The sequence below is a fragment of the Saccostrea cucullata genome, unplaced genomic scaffold, assembly GCF_032062105.1.
Source record: "Saccostrea cucullata isolate Sc308-1 unplaced genomic scaffold, CSIRO_AGI_Scuc_v1 ctg64, whole genome shotgun sequence".
In the NCBI taxonomy this organism is placed as follows: domain Eukaryota; kingdom Metazoa; phylum Mollusca; class Bivalvia; order Ostreida; family Ostreidae; genus Saccostrea; species Saccostrea cuccullata.
In genome coordinates this window covers 667,595-685,334 of record NW_026937285.1, presented here as the reverse complement: position 1 = coordinate 685,334, position 17,740 = coordinate 667,595, and the positions used below count along the sequence as shown (strand labels likewise).

At 33.4% G+C, this 17,740-nt stretch overlaps 1 protein-coding gene across 1 annotated transcript; it reads right to left on the bottom strand.

The window, feature by feature from the left end:
- Window positions 1–665: 665 nt before the first annotated feature.
- On the bottom strand, window positions 666–17,569 carry LOC134247746 (FK506-binding protein 15-like). The gene is made up of 30 exons (XM_062730126.1): window positions 17,408–17,569; window positions 15,077–15,165; window positions 14,684–14,750; window positions 14,260–14,329; window positions 14,070–14,144; window positions 12,104–12,202; window positions 11,595–11,747; window positions 11,424–11,492; window positions 11,041–11,184; window positions 10,748–10,891; window positions 10,466–10,579; window positions 10,095–10,254; window positions 9,014–9,090; window positions 8,742–8,817; window positions 8,026–8,174; window positions 7,824–7,922; window positions 7,634–7,728; window positions 7,278–7,380; window positions 6,735–6,906; window positions 6,397–6,533; window positions 6,185–6,268; window positions 6,005–6,076; window positions 5,763–5,915; window positions 5,475–5,567; window positions 5,118–5,321; window positions 3,404–3,511; window positions 2,467–2,638; window positions 1,683–2,157; window positions 1,290–1,410; window positions 666–964 (listed from the first exon to the last, which is right to left on the bottom strand). Exons 1-30 carry the CDS (start codon window positions 17,461–17,463, stop codon window positions 893–895), a joined length of 3,702 nt encoding a protein of 1,233 aa, XP_062586110.1. The 5' UTR covers window positions 17,464–17,569; the 3' UTR covers window positions 666–892.
- Window positions 17,570–17,740: the final 171 nt, after the last annotated feature.

The following is a 17,740-nucleotide window of genomic DNA, read 5'->3' as shown; positions in this document are numbered from 1 at the left end:
AAAATGAAGTCTCTGAAAGGGTGCTAATGATAACCATCAATTCTATGGACTTTATTTTGTTACATCTATTTTTTCACAAATTTACAATAAATGTCCCCTTGTTGATCAACTGCAGTATTTATGAAAAAATCATCATTATCAGAAATTGCTTATTCATAACTCTTCCTCTCTCTATTGTTTAAGATTCATAATGCCTCTATTCAATCATATTATTTTCATCATACCTTGCAATGCATAATTTGACAGAAAAGACCTTTTATTATTTACAGTTCTGTAAAGGAACTATAGTCATTTCTTCCAGTTAGAATTATATTTTATCTCTTTTATCCGAGTTTCAATGAACCACTGTGGCACAGGCACCTGGCGTTACTTATTTTTCTTATATTAGAAAAAAATAAACCCATACCTAATAAAACATTATGAGGTTCAAGTTTCTTTTTTATATAAGAGAAATAAGACAGTATAACGTCAGGTGCCGGCACAATGAGCCTTATATCATAAATCCTGATTTTATTCTTCTTTGTAGGTCCATACTGATAATTCATACTCAAATGCTTAAAGGGGAGTGATTCCAAACAATTATATTGCAAAGATACATACTTTTATTTCATTTTAATATTCATAAATATCCCAAGCCTTGGGTATAATGGCAAGGATATTACTTTATGAAATAAACTACATGTACACAATTCCATTGTTCCCAAACAGTTAAACATCTTCACTGAAGTAAATTGCACCATTATCTTTTTTTCTCTGCCATTCAGCCTTGTAATGTATATAGAATAAAATTCACTTTCCACTCATTGTACCTGATCAACAGACACTGGTAGAGTCATTATGAAATATCACAGTATTAATTGAAATTTTTTAGTTCTATCCTGTTAAACATCTGCTAGCTTAGCCAATCCAAGTCATCATCGTCATCATCATCTGGAAATAGTGGAGGTGGACGTTGCTTGACATCCTACAAACAGATTAATGAGCGGTTGTTAAAATTCATTTCATAAAAATAAATACAAATTTGTATCCTCCCCCACCCACACACAAATAAATGTATGTATTCAGAATTACGACTTTACAGTTATGTTGTCTGCGGGATGGAAATTATGAATAGAGATAACATTTTTAAAAGATGAAAGATATAAGTATTAGAATTTGTCTACAAAGTATAAATTTTATTAAAATGAATTCTTTTAAATTCTTCAGTATTTATAACGATAACTTCTTTAATATCAATTACACTATAAGACATTAAAATTTCATTTTCTTTTCTCCTATTTTTTACTCACATCTTCCAGTAAATCTTTGGCATCAGGTTTTTTCTTCTTGTCATTTTTCTCCTTTTGTTCTGTAGTTTGGAATGTATCACCTAATGTATCTGCTATATGATCATCCTCCCCAAAAAGGGGGCTGTACAAAGGAAAAAAAACAGAAAAGTGGTAGAATATAATAGAATACCTTCTACACAAAAGTATCATAAGTAGCTATTTTGAATCAATATGATATCATGCAATCAAAATAATGCATTTTTGAAACAAAGTACCCTCGATTTTAAATCTGACCTTTGATCTTATTGACCTTTACCAGCTTTGCACCATGACCTTTGACTTTCTCAAACATGAACTCTCTTAAACAATATATAAGTTAAGCCAAAAACCACAAGAAACACTAAAGATACTGACTCATTATTCTCTTCTGCCTTCTCACTCTCAGTTGATTCTTCATCATCAGTTATGGGTGGAGGCTCTCGTGACACAATAGCAGGAACTTCAAAGTCATCAAATTTATTTTGGGATGTTTCCTCCTTCGGGATCTGATCCTTCACTTCCTCCTTGTTGGACTCACTTCCTGTTGGGATCTGATCCCTCACTTCCTCCTCGTTAGAATCACTCTCTGCTGGGATCTGATTTTTCACTTCTTCACTGCCTGGATCAGTGACTTTGGGAGTGTTTTCTTGGGTATCCTCCTGGGGTGGTGGTGTACTAGACTTTGGGGATGTCTCTCCTATTGAGGGAGAATCCTCCTGTTTTTCTGTTGGAGGAAGTTCTTCATTAGATGGCTCTGTTCTTGTATCTACTTTTTCAACAGGTTCATTTTCACTGCTTACAGTCACCGGGGCTTCTTTCACTGGTTGTTCTTCTTGATTTATATTGGTTTCTGAAAAGTAAATAGTAAATGATTTTTTTTCTTCAAAATGCTATGAAATAATGGATATACGGATATTAATGCAAATCAATGATTTTCTTGAGAAATTCTTAATTTAACTGAACCATATATTTTGTATATATTGTATCATTAAAACTTAAAACAGAATTTCAGATAATATTAATAAACAAGCCCTTTCATGAGGTCAATCCATAGATATATCAACTTATACAGAAAAGCATATTGACAGAGCACGAAGGTTGTACAATGTTTCCATTTCTCATGATTTGTACTTTCTGATGACTCAGATCAATCTCTTACTATCAACTTCTTCTTTCTCTTCCTCTTCCTCAGTGACTTCATCTTTATCATCACTATCCTCTTCCTCTTCTTCCTCTTCCTCCTCGTCATCATCTTCTCCCTCTTCCTCTTCATCTTCTTCATCACTCTGCTTTGAGGAGGAACTTTGCTGCACCAATTTTAAAGTAGTTTCCTTTAATTCAAGAATAAAATATCACAAATATTTTTTGAAAAAAATTCTATAGAAATATTAAATTGTAAATGGCCTTAAGAAACAAGAATTACTAAAGCAGGACTAAAATCAACAGACGATCCTGTCCTGAGACACAATTTTTATGTTTCAAATCCTACAACATTGATCCATTAGATCCATTAGATGCATCATTCACGACAACAAGGACTTTATTTCTATTCTACCATGTATACTACAATCGCTAAATTACGGATAATCATTTCCTCTACAGAGAAATGAATTAGGTCACCATGTCTCGATTACGCTGTTTCATTTAACACCAGAGGTAAAATTTGTTTGCTTACCTGTGTATAGACTGCAGACACTCAAATAGCCTTTTTAAATTACAAATTTGTTCGTAATATGTATTAATCAGTAATAATGAATATACAATAACAAAATCATGTTCCTGTTTTACTGCTAAAATCACGTTTAATGTGTAGGGAGGTCCGTGGAATAGCCCCTACTTAGCTATAAAAACCGACATTCATCAGCAACTTGATGCAATTTACAGTGTTTATACTGCAAAAGACGACACATTAATGCGGTCTAAACAAGTATTTCATTCTACAGCCAAACATGCATTTGAATTGTTCAGATTTGATGCGTGTTTCTGATCTGATAAAACGTTCGTGATTTATTGGTCAAGGTCATTTTTTCAATAACCGTGGTAGAATATTGCATAATACTATTGCCGCTAGGCTGAGAAAACCTTAACAGACTAACCTTAATGACTCCTAAAATAGATGCTAAGACTTCGTCTCCTTGGTAAGAATTGTCAGCTTCAAATTTAGACCTCAGGCTTTGGTACACTGAATTCATTATCTTCTTCACCTGTTAAAATATTAAAATGTCATGTTTCAAATTTCAATGGTTGTCAGTGACATCTCTGAGAACAACATAAAGCAATTGCATTGAAAGTTATGCACTGCAGATTAAAAGTATCACATTTTCTGCCTAGACTTGATTTCAAGAATTACTGTATATCCAGTTTTTTTTGTGATGATCTATTTTTTGCTTTTTCTGCACATACATGTGACAGAACTGAACAATCACAACTGGAGATTTGAAATTTTTCAGCTGGAGTTTGGGTCTTAAAACTGGAGATTTTTTATCGACATTTTTTCAAATCGTGAATGACCATCCAACTCCCTACAAAATGCCATCTCTCTCTATATTACTTAAAATAATTTTTATTTCATAAAGGTTAGCTTTGAAATGATATGTTTTAGATTTTTAGTCAAATGCTCAGAAGTGAAATTAAATCAAAATTAAATTAATTCATTGAAATTAATTAAGAGTTAACATCATCATTAAAACATTGAATAAAATTTTATTTTTGATTTGGTATTGATACATCAACCAGTAAGTGAAGTAAAACATGCATAGATCTTATGTAACATATTTTACGTCAGTAATTTGTTTTTAAATAGAATATGAAGAGATAAAATTAACTTCTCTAAAAAATACAACAAAGTAGAGTGAAGTATATTTTTTAGCAGTAAGTGAAGTAAAACATATGTATATAGGTCTTATGTAACATATTTTATGTCAGTATTTTTTAAATAGAATATAAAGAGATGAAATTAATTTCTCTAAAAATACAACGAAGTGAAAGTAGAGTCAGGTATAATTTTTAGCAACATCCTGTAGTTTGATCTATTTTTAACTAAAGTTTGACACATATTATAACTGTATCTTTTAATGACCACCGCAGCATTAGAAGATGGCAATTGAGTATTTTAGCAACTAATTACAATGTTCTGCATTCAGCAATTCAGCAATAAAACATCGATGGTCATTTATGAAGTTGATATATCACTAATTTTTACAACCGAATTATACGACCTCATATTGATTACTACGAAGCCTACTGCTGTGAATTTATTGCACTGCCATTGTTATCTCAATGTATTGTCATTCTAAGCAATTATAAGAAACTTGATGAAAAGTAATGCAAAATATATTTAATTTGAAGAATTATTCTGGGAAGATTTAAAAATTAATCGGGAGGGGCGCCGGGTGATCATATAATGTCGTCTTTATTTTATTATAATTTGGCAAATACATGTATGTCTGCAGTCATTTTTAACTCGCAAAATATCAAACACGCAGAATTTATATCAGCTATAATATGACATAAAAACATTACCATTAAAAAAAATTCAATCGTAGAAAGATAACCTGCAATATCCAACATCTTTATAATGATTGAATCTCCTTTTTTTTAATCTGATGATTAAAATATTTTTAGAAAAAGTTTAATCCCCTCCCACACATCATTTTTTTTTATCAAACAAGACCCCTACATTGAATTGAACTAATAAGGCCACCTTTTCAAGAACATGCATACATGTATTTAAATTATTCTTGTATGCAAAGAAAAAATGTGTTTTAATCAATTAATCTAGGAATCAAATTGTTCAGTATGGATAATTACCTCAGTAGCAACATCAGCACCCTCTGTAGCACTGCCTCCTGGGGCAGTAGCCGGTCGATTAGCCAGCTCTCTCTGAAGAACCTGGATCCTCTCCTCAGCTTTTTCCTTGTCTGTCTCCAACTCCTCTTTCTCAGTCTCTAAATCTTCGATCCTTTCCTCGTACTTTTCCTTCATAGAGGTTGCCTGAGACCTCAGGTTGTCATACTGAAATAGAAATTTATGTTCAATTCTAAAGCATTCAGCTTATCATTTATTTTCAATCTTCAAATCAAAATTAACAACTTTAAAATCTTTACAGCAACAAGTAATGACAAATTTCGCTGGTTAAGAAGTAAGTCGTGTAAATCAATTGTTTACCTTCCCTTTCCAAACAGACATCTCTTCTATTTGTTCTTCCAGTTCCTTTTGTTTGGAATCACCACTCAAATGCTCATTCTTCATTGCATGAATCTATAATTTGATATTCAAAACTGTGTATAATACATTGATATCTTGAAAGATGGAAAAATGACCAAAAAATTATTTGCCAATTTTATCACACATTTATCATGATATAGAATGGAATTCATAATAATAGGCCATTTTCCATTAAATCAGCATTAACGATCTCAATAAACTATTATATACAATATCATGTAAGTGTACCTTGTTCTCTAAGGTTGCTACTTTTTCTTCCAGTTCATCCTTTTCCTCCTTCATTGCCTGAAGAGCTCTGTTCTGTTTTTCATTGGCAGCAGTGACAAGTCTGTCACATTTCTCTTTCCATTCCCTGTTCAGCTCTTCCTCAACTTCTGCAACCTACATAATTTGTATATGTGAAAGAATGAATTTTAAAAATGCCTAATCTGTTAAATAAAATAATTAATTCTGTTAATTTCTATCTTTACCTGCTCAGCAGTAGCTACATCAGTTGAGGATTTTTGTTTACGTAGTTTTTCTCTCAAAGATTTGATCTCTTGCTGAAAATCATTAAAAAAAATATAAGCATAATCAGTGCGTAAGGCCATGCCTCTTTTTTCCAAAAAAAATCTTGATGAATGATATGGTTAGAAGAACAAAAAACAAACCTCAAAGTTTATCTTAGTTTCCTCAAATTCATCCTCCATCCTCCTTTTTTCTTCTGCTGCCTTTCGTTTTCTGTCGCTTAAATTCTACAATACAGCAGTTATAAACATTTCAATCAATTTCATGTTTCAGTTACCTGTTTAATGTAAAATCAGGAAATTTGGACATAAACTTATCTTTGTGCTTTGTATATGAGCATTAGCTAGCACCACACCTTTTGAAGAGTTTCATTAGTTGACTTAATATCAGCCAATTCCTCTTGTAACTGTGAAAAGTTATTGTCGAGGTCTTTTCTCTTTTGTTTTTCATGCTTCAAATCTTGACTTAATTCTGAAATCTTTGCTTCATCCTCTGCCAAATAAAGTGAAAATAATATATTTGCTTGTGAAACTTACAACAGAGAAGCCAATACATATAAGCCATTATGCAATACTAAAATGACAGCATCAGAATATTTCACTTCAATTTCTTTGTGTAATGTTTAATCTTGGGCAAATATGCATGAATTACATCCGAACATGTCTAAAATTATTGTAGACCGAAGTATTTTACCTTCATGCTGTGCTTTCAAGGCTTGTAACTCTTTCTGACTTTTCCTTGAGTCTTGATCCGAGTTCTCTAACCTTTGCTGTGCAGTTAACTCTTTCTCCCTTAATGTGGCCAGCTGGAGTTGTGCATCTCCTAGCTGGGCTGTCACTGTGCTTAATTTTGTTGCTAGATTAACCTATAATAACAAAACCACAATTTTAGCAAATGCCCATAACTCTTGTTCACTTGTTTAATTTTGTCATGCACATGTACTTGTGAAGACATGTCATTGAAGCTTTATAAATGATTACTTGGGAGGAACAAAACCTTGATAAACATATTTTATAACAAAGTGCCAAGGTTGGATTATTTTGCTTTATTACAAACATAATTCATCATATTTGTTGGGTTCAAATGTGTTTTAAAGCCATGGAGAATGAAAATCACTTCGCTGTTTGTGCATGTCAACTCTTTATAAGCATGTTTGCTAAAAGGGTATATCATACTGTATTTAGTTTGTACAAGTGAATTCCATTAGGTACATATGTACTGTACGTATATCTATACCTTTTCCTGTTCCAGAGCTAGGACCTTTGCCTGTGACTGGGAAGCAGAGGAGATGAATCCTTCATTTCTCTGCTCCAAAAGACTCTGGCTCTTTTCCACATACCTGTAAAGAAATAAAGTTACAACTGTATAAACATTTTAGATCACAGTGACTTCAAAACTTTACTAAGTCCTTGAAATATAAAGACCATCTCTAGATCTAGAATGATTGGCATTAGACGTAAAAGAATGGGTACGTAATGATTTTTTTCTTTAGTAAAGAAATGGAATTCCTATGTAATAATTAAGTTATGGGTAGAGCACTTTAATCAAATGTTTGAGATCAATTAGCAATTTGTTATTACTGTATTACTTACATTTGATTACTTTGTAAAAGTTCTGATATTTTCTCATTCTGTCTTTCTATTTTGGCACTTTTATCATAACCTTCTTTTTTCAGTCTCTCGTTTTCCTATATTAATGCACAAAAGTACATGTATATAAATCATTTTGCCTAATGTGCAAGTTAAATCATTGTCAAGAATTCTAGACAGAATTGAAACTAACCTGCACAATTCTTTGTATATTATGCATTAAGACTGAAGACTCCATGCTAGGCATTGAAGATTCTAGAGCCATGGGTCCCTTTCTGTGTAAAATATCAACCTACAAATAAGACTTAATATAAAAATTCTAGCTTAAGGTAATGCTTTAGATATACAAAATACTATATTTATAACTGTAAATATACAGAATACATAATATTAACCTTTTCCAGTAGCTGATCTATCTTGTCCTGCATCTTTCCCACTGACAACCTGAGTTCTGTGTTCTGCTGCCTGTTTTCTGTTAAGAGTATTGGTAGGCTGGGTTCTCCTGACTGGTGCATTGTGGGCATTCCTGATGCCATGCTTACACCTGTGTTCAACCAAGATACAGCATGTTATAAATAATTGTTTTTAGCCATTCTGTGTTTAAAAATAGCTCAGTGTAGGAATATTTAGTTTGTCAACAAACCAACTGGATAGAAAGTCTGTTCACTAAAGTGAAGGAGAAAATATGTGTAAATGAATTGATTGGCACACTAATGCACTAGTGTCTGATGCAGGACTTGATGTTTGACTTGTCCAGGAAAGACAAAATCATGGAAAATGATGTACAGGTAATGGAGTCATATTTTTAAACATTGATATACATAAAGGACTAATTAGGAAAAATTATATACATGCTGCCTTTGAAAAGGGTGGGATGTGTTCTTAATTTTGTACAAATGAATAAATGGACTAGGGATGGGAAGAATATGAGAACAGTGCTGTTTTTATAAGGACACAAGGTGGGTTTTTCATAGAAATCTTTAAACGCTTACTCTGATCTGGGGTTTGTCCTGCACCTTTTAAGAAAAGTAGAATCCCTCTTGTTTTCATGCCACTGATTTACTCACAAGTATCTCACACCAAGAAAGAACAATGGCCTTTAAAGATTTACCTGTGTACATAGGTTGTTGCATTCCTCCCATCATCTGTGGCTGACCTTGATATGCACTGGTGGCCTGAAATCCATTCTGGAATAATTTGCAATATTGTATATCATGTGCAGTATTGTCCTGAATGGTTGTAAAATTTTCTGTTTGAATCAAGATGGATGGAAAATTTTCATTGAAAATATGGCAATAAACATGATTAAAAAATGTACTAAAGAATGATAAAAAGAATCAGTAGATAGTATTTTGTAAATTTAAATCTAAATTGATATGTTACCTGAAGGCCAGGGGGCACCATTCCTTGCTGTAACATTTGTGGCTGGTACACAGATAACTGTTGGGCAGCAGGAATGTCTGTAAGTAATGTCATATTAAATGATTTGAAAACTAAATTTATATCTACAAATACAATAGTTTTATTAGAAATTGAATAAAGTTTGTACAAAAATTAAAAAAAAACATTCTGAAATTTAAAATGTGAAGAGTGTGGTAGAGTAATTTATTTATTTGTTCACTTAATTAGTAGTATAATAACTTTCCAGCCAATGCCGTATTGTTGAAGATGTTTTGTAAATGAACATGCAAAAAATCATTATCAGGAAATCAATTTAGCAAAAGTAATTGCTTTTAATACACTGTTACATGAATGCGATAAATTTGTAGGAGTTATCATCTAAAACCGATAATTAATCGAACAATACAAGCAAGCATCATGTACATTTGGATTATGAATATTTAATTATAATTGCAGTATTTACCGAATCCACATGAGTTTTTATTCCAAATAATGGCATAAACTCTACACTACTTGAAAATTCCAGAGTATTATATATATTTAATAATGCAAGAGTATTTATTTTAACCAAAATATATTCGGAAAAATATAGAGAGAAATCATTATTGACAATTTTGACATCCCTAATTATAACTGTATAAGAAATTCATTAAATCTTATGCCAAAATCGTAAGGGTTGTGTTCAGCTCTTTTGCTTATATGGTTATCTAAAGTTTGGTACAATATAAACTGAAAATTAGGCAAATGAAAACCTATATACATTATAGAACTTTGGTTTCCTCATGGTTATCTTTTTTTTTTGATTTTTACAAATTCCATTTCTGTCCAGTTATCAGTTTGTGGTTTCTACCACTATCTACATTGTATGTAACTGATATTGAGAACCTTTAGTACAGTATTAATTTCTTGATTCTCCTATTATGATAAATGCTGGATTATCCTGTCTTAAATACACCTTAACTATACCTGTATGCAGTGGTTGTTCTTTATACTGTGTACATGTATTTTCTATTGACTGAAATCTACAAATTACATGTACCTGTGTACTGTGTGACTGACTTACTCTGGAGAAAAGCCGGTTGCTGTGGCATCACCTGTACCGGTTGAACTGTTGGTTGAGTGGCTGGTTGTCGTGGATGGTGAGGCACTGGTTTGGTTACTGATGGGCCTGTTGCCGATTGTGTTGGCTGAACTGGGGTATCCACCACTGGCTGTGGGGATTCCTAGAAAAAAAAATCAATACCTCTGGATTACATCACAAGCAGACACTTCACTTTTACATATCTATAAAGTGACCACTCTCCAAGAGTTATACATACAAGTTTTCAAAAATATATATAAATATATAACTTGAATTAACAAAGTATAATATATTGAATTTGATCATTTAAAATCAACAAACAAATTAAATTTGATATGATAGAGGTCACATACCGGGACTTGTTCTTCCTCTTCATCTGGCTGGGCAGGAACAGCCCCTACTAATGGTAACATAGGCTGTCCCATCTTGGCCATCCTTGAGATCAGTTTGGCCTTGTTTGAACTTCCCTGCAGGAAAAATTTATATGAGCAATGAAAAATTAATACACTGAACGTCTAGAAATATAAAGATGTTACTGGAATTTTATAGACAGGGGTCTCAAGATGTCATGAAGTATTACATCTATTGAACACAAAACAGACACTCTAAAAAACAATGAAGCATGATTTCCATACCTGCACCTGATGTTCTGTTAAAGACTTGGTCCTTCCCTTTATTGTCTGACTCTCCTCCAGTTCTTCTGCTGGGGAGGGGGCAGTGACGGGCTGGGGGGTGTCCACCGCAGGGCTAGGGGACTCTGATGACTTGGCATATTTAACCTTTTTTTGAAAAGGTGTTTAACCGATCTTAATGTGTATATTTAAGGTTGATTGAACAAATTTTCCAATTATTATGCATGTTCACATACATAATAAATGAAATACAGACACCAAAAAAAAATCAGCATAACATTTATCATACTACTTACTCTTACAACCTCTACTTCAAATATAAGAGTAGAATTTGGTGGAATTTTACTGCCTGCTCCTTGACTCCCATATCCTAAGCTTGGAGGAACAACCAATAATCTTTTGGAACCTTTTTTCATTCCTACAACACCTTGGTCCCAGGCCTATAAAAGTCATACATGTACCCATGTAATTATTTGCAAAAGAAAAAGCAATAATATAAATGTATTCAAAATGTATAGAATGATCTTGAGTATTGAGGTAGCATTTTAAATATACAGCACGCAGGCTGAGATTGGAAGTATTTTTCCAAGTAATATTTAAGGATAAACACAAATCAAATTCTCATACACAATTAAGAGTTCAGAAACAATATTAAGAGTATTTCAGTTGAATACATTACCTTAATAACTTTACCCTGTCCAATTTTGAATCTGAAGAGTTTGTCTGCTTTGGCATTACTATCAAATTCCTGCAAGCAAAATTGATCTTTATTACTATTGAAAAAAAAACACATATAATATTCCTTGAACATATTGTACCTTCTTTTTATATAAACACAGAGAAGGTTTACCTGTCCAAATGTGTGGTTGGTCAGCAGCCACCCTGTGTATTTGACCTCCACCATATCCCCTGTGTCTACAGATGTACCGTCCCCCAGCTGTAGGTCCTGGGACACGAGACTGGACAAATCTCCTCCTGTACTGTTAGCTTTTGCCAGGGCAACCTATAACATAAAACTTGGATCCTTAAAACTGACTATAGTTCAATTTTTGTATCTCGAACACTGATACAGTAAAACACATATAATACGACCACGAATATTGCGAATTCACAAATATAGCGAAGTCAACTTGGATCCCCAGCTACATAAATTTAATGAATTTCATCTGTCCCAGTGACTTCGTGTTATAACCGAGTTTTATTGTACATGTGCATGTATCTGGAATACCATGAATACACTGAAGTGATTTAAAGGTTTTCACCCCTTTCTCTACCCTGAAAATCTTGAATTCTAGCTGGTATATCTCAAAGTTTCACTTCATTTTTAAACAGACATTTGATATAAAGGTCAATATTTACATGTTTGGCAAACTGGATTGCATTTGCCTCCGAATCAAACATTATAGACCATGTCTGCCTTTGTTCATCATAAAAGCTCCCATAGTTATTTGCCTGTACCTACAAGGAAAAGGCAACAATCCATCATTATGGCACCAATTTATGTAAGGAAAATGAAGTTACATCTTTAAAAATAAAAGGTTAAAAGATACATTAATATACACTCAACAAAATAAGTTAAGGGCCAACTTGAAAATTTTATTTTTTGCAACATATATTGTAAAGGTGGTGGAAACAAATAACATTTTAAAAGTAAACAATTATAAATCTCTTATGATAAACAAATGAACAACATGTTACAACATGTAACTGTCAAAACAACAAGAATATTCATCAATACAGGATTTCATGAGGAAACAACAGTCGTGTTCTCAGGGATTTAATTAACCTGGAAAGTCCAAACGTTATTTTCAGTATCTTGTATGACCGCCTCTAGCCCGAATTACTTCCCTACATCGATTTGGAAAACTGTTGATCAAATTTCGGAAGTTATCCTGTGGAATTCTTGACCATTCCTCAACAAGAGCAAACTCAAGTTCACGGAGCGTGTTTGGTTGGTTTTGCCTTCCTAAAATTTGCCTCTGGAGGATGTCCCATGCATGCTCTATTGGATTCAGGTCAGGTGATTTTGCTGGCCAATCCATCCTTTCGATTGTTTCTTCTTCTAGGTACTGATTTACCACTCTCGCACGATGTGGCCTGGCATTGTCATCCATCAATATGAAATCTTCACCGATGGCACCAGCGTAAGGCCTAACAATTGGTGCAAGGATCTCATCCCTGTAGCGGACACCTGTTAGCGATCCATTCCTTATGACATAAAGGTCTGTGGAGCCATCGTAGCTGATACCTGCCCAAACCATGACTGATCCACTACCAAACCGGTCATGTTCAGTGATGCAGCAGTCCTTAAACCTCTCGTTTTTCTTCCTCCATACTCGTCTGCGACCATCATTAAAATCCAGACAAAATCTGGATTCATCAGTCCATAACACTCCTTGGATATGATGATGGTCCCAATTGATATGGTCTTGAGCAAACTGGAGGCGGCGGTTGCGATGTTCCACGGTCAAAGGTGGGCGCACAGCAGGTCTTCTGGCATGTAATCCCGCATCATGCAGTCTGTTTCTCAAGGTTTGTGTTGAAATCCTTATACCTGTTGCTGCAGATAGCTCTCTGTTCAAAGCAACAGCTGAAGACATTCGATTTCTCTTCGCAAGTAGGGATATTTGTCTATCTTGTCTAACAGTTGTACTTTTTGGACGACCACTTTTAGGTCTCGGTTTGACGCTATTAGTCTCTTCGTATCGTTCCAACAAACAACCTATAACAGAATGACTTACACCAAGTTGCGCTCCAACATGACGCTGTGAACATCCAGCTTGAAGCATTCCAATGGCCCTTGCGGCTTCCTCTACTGTCAGATGTCTTCTCTGAGGCATGAAAACGTGTTAAATGGCAAAAAGCAACAAATATTGTACAAATAATCGAATCTTGATCCTTTTTGAGGTTGTCAATGAGTATAGAATACAGCCAATATCACAGAAATGTGGATAAAGCAAAACGTTCAATTGGCAAAAATCACAGGAATGGAGCACAAATCAAGAGTGTGTTTGAATAACAATCCATAAAAATGTATGGAAACCCAGATAAAACAAAAAAGTGCAACAAAAAATAGTTATAGATTTTAAAACTTCCAAAAAAGTAAGTGGCCCTTAACTTTTTTTGTTGAGTATATATAAAAGATTATAAATACTACAAATAGAAGGCACATTCACAGAAAATATAATATTTTAAAAAACTGAATTGCAAGAACACATGTTCCAGTCAATTGATTCTATGATTACTTTAATATGATATGATGCATTCCATTAACATATATATGATACATTCAAATGTAACTTTTATGTAGAAAAATAAAACTTACTGTGTAAGAAAATGATGAAGATATTGTTGCATTCGCCACTTGCTGACTTTTTGTCACATACAATAATACCCGATACTGCAAAATAAATAAGCTTCGATCATGATAAAATTTTCCATCAGTTTTATTAAAAAATTTTGCTCACAATTTTACTGGATTTCAAAAACAATTTTCAACCTAAGAAATTTCTTACAGAAAGGCTAGAATGAGATCCCAATATCGCTGCACCTAATTTTCCTTGGCTGGCATACTTTCCATCAACACTACAAAATGTTAATCAAATAATTCATTCCTATATTTAAGTTTTTTTTTTAAATGCAAACATGCAGAGAACATAAATGTTATTATGCTAGATTAACATTTGATAAAATATCTATCACAAAACTTTATACTGTAAGCAAACTTTTTTTTCGCGAAGTTGGCGAGAGCTGTTATTTCTCACCGCGAACCAGTTCTTAAAGTTTCTGTGTCTATTAACAACAGATCCAAAAAAGGCTTGACCACAAAAATTAATCGTTGTGAGCTAGTTCAACCCCTGTAAAATGCAAAATAAAGTCCTCACGAATAAAAGATGATTTATAGTATACTAAGTATGAATACCATGTAAATAACCTTACTATTTATAAGCTTGTACTGCTGTGGCAAACAGAAGCTGTGGAGCTGCACCAGACTGTGCTGTCGGTTCTGAAAAGGAAAATCTCAAAATTAATTTATTCATAAAATTATAAAGATTTTGACAAGACATTGATTTTTACAGGTAAACTTTTACCTTTTAACAGGAATATTGAACAATCATGTAATTTGATCATTAATTATATTAACAATTTAGTTTTGGCATTGCTGAAATCAATTGCAAGCGCCACTTAAAGTTCAATCATAAATATTGTATAATAAAATAAAGAAAGTAATCCTCATTATTTATTATAAATAGCTATGCTTTTTGGATAAAATGGCTAACATTGCTGAATACTAAAATAACGTGTTACACAGTACGATCTCAGTATTCCTACCTGCTTTCTTTGGCTGCTTTGGAGCAGTGTATGTCAGGGATTCATTTCCACCTTGACTTCCTCCTCCAAACAATGAAGCCAGTTTAGATCTGAATTCAAAAACAATATGTTCACAATTTTTTTTTCAAACTCAAAGACCATTAGACCTGGGAAGAGGAGATATTTATTGCATAGCATTGCATGTTTACACATTAAATTGACAATTAAAGAGCTTACTATTTCATGGCAATGTGTATTTAAAAGTTAAATAAAAAATTATGTACAAGTATTACATAGTCAGAGTTAAATTTTTTTGTAACTCAATCAGCTTGCCAAACAGTGGAGTATCTGCAGTGGCGTCATGAGTTTCCCATTGTTTAACAACAACTGCAGTCCAAATTGATTCCCAGTTGTTATTTATTTCCAAACCCTATAAGTTTGCATGGTATAAAAAATCACCTATATTGAATCAGCATAAAGTCGTTTTCATATGAACAAATTCAACCATGGCCGCTAGATTCATCTAGCAAATTAGACAGGACATTGTACCTTGAAATTTCTATTTCAAACTGATAACAGTTACTGATTTTTTAGTATATTTTTGCCATTTTAAAATGTATTACCGCGGAGAGTCATGCCATCAATTTCTGTTATACGGAGTTTACATTACCACTTTTGACAGCCATGCTTAGATTTGTGATACACATTTTCAACATCACACAGAGCTTTTAAATGATATGTAATGTTTTTGTTTTACATGAAGATATGTTATTGTTATAAATAAAACAGAGATAGGGATTTTGTTTATCTGATAAGCCCTAACCATGGTACCTGATTAGTGCCCTTATCTTGGAAGTCTAATTAGTGTCCTAATTATGGCGCTTATCAGATGCCCTAAATGTATCAAGTGTCTTGACACCTAACAATGGTGCAGAGGCCCTAATACTTGGAGCCGATTGCCCTAATAGGTGCCCTAATGATGGAGCCGATTGCCCTAACAGGGTGCCCTAACGATGAAGCCTAACGCCCTAACAGGTGCCCTAACCATGGAGCCTAACGCCCTAACTAGGTGCCCTAAATCACGTTAGGTGTCAGACAGGGTATATAAAGAGAGAGAGTTAGTGAGTAGATATACATAGCTTGGATTTGATTTGTAAAACTACTCTTGGATATTGTTAATACACTCGTTGAAACAAACTTTGTCGTTGTTATTATGTTAGATCTATAAAGATCTAAAGTTCCCATCTTCTACACGGGATCCACAATATTTTTGTGACGCGGGTAACAACAAACACCCCATAGAGAAAAACGTTACAGATAACTGTTTAATCAATCAAGCGTTTACATGATTCTTTCCCATTCTGTGTATTACTCAAACATACAGATGGACACCTAAATCGGGTTAAATATAATGAAAAAAATTAAGAGTTGTATCAGTTGAAAAAAAATTCTTCGGACCGCATTAATTTACCCGAGTGGGCCGGCAATGCCAAACAAAGCTAATTTTATTTTTGGCCTAGAAAATGTTCATTGAAAGGCTAATGTTGTAATATATAAAGAAATTCTGTTGTTAAAACAAAATTAAACCCAAACCCCTTTACAAAACAGGATTTTCGGGTTCGCAAACTTATTTTTCAAAAAGTTTCTTTTTCAAAAACTTTCAGGTAATCTGTATCAATGAGTATTTTTTCCCAGATTGATCAACCCCCCACTTTTCAAAAACATATGACCCCCTATATCCAATTAGTTATTCAATTAACTACATGGATATATGTTTAACATACCTTATAATAACTTTTTTCCTCTTAAACCCCCCCCATTTGGATGCACTTTATCATATAAACATTTAATCTCTGTAAGATTCTTAGATGCTAAAAATTCTTAAAATTAAAAACAAAAGGCTTTGCATGATTTCCCAAATCACTTTGTGTCAGACTAGTTTGAGATTCAAAGGAAAAACCAGACCAAATTTTTAAGTCTCCACGAATCTCCCTGAGATTTATAAACATTTACAATAATAATTTAAGTCATTTAATTTCATCTTTCTTTTAATTTTGGGCAACCATGTATTGCATTTGGACAAATCAAGGTTTGAGCATTCTTGCCTAATGGACAATTAGACATATAAGTCTGAAAGTTAAATTCTATCCTAGCAGGGAGGGAAAACACCCTAAAAGCATTCTTGCCTAATGGACAATTAGACATATAAGTCTGAAAGTTAAATTCTATCCTAGCAGTAATGTTAAATTGCATTGTGGACTGAATCAACTAATGCATGTTGAATGCACCACCCCCTTTCTTGATAAGTGCAACTGGTAAGAATTTGTAATGATTGGGACACTTTTTACAGACCCTCCTCCTCCTGGCGTGAGGAAATCTTGGTCCTCATCATCAGCGCTAAAGAACATGATCTAGATTGGTGCTAATGCCGTGCATAAAGAAAGAACAACTCCATCAAATCATGGTCACTTTCGTCTGCCGTGCGGAAGTTGACAGTCACAAGACCTCACAGAGCTAGGAAAGAGTTAATAGTTTCGAAATTTTAATATACCAATAAAAGCATCATTAATAACAAAACAAACATTAATCAAAAATATTATTATGTTGTTTTTAGTTTTGAGATTGAAAGAAAGAAACAAAACCGTTCGTTGATAAACTATTTTTTTTTTAAATTATGTAAGATCC

What these genes read in the sequence shown, in the direction of transcription:
- LOC134247746 (XM_062730126.1), bottom strand. Translation starts at nt 17,463, where the DNA reads ATGTTCTTTAGCGCTGATGATGAGGACCAAGATTTCCTCACGCCAGGA. An exon ending in TAACAGAACATCAGGTGCAG is followed by an intron (nt 10,580 to 10,747) that starts GTATGGAAATCA and finishes TTTTTCCTGCAG; the next exon opens with GGAAGTTCAAACAAGGCCAA. An exon ending in GCAACAACCTATGTACACAG is followed by an intron (nt 8,175 to 8,741) that starts GTAAATCTTTAA and finishes GGTTGAACACAG; the next exon opens with GTGTAAGCATGGCATCAGGA.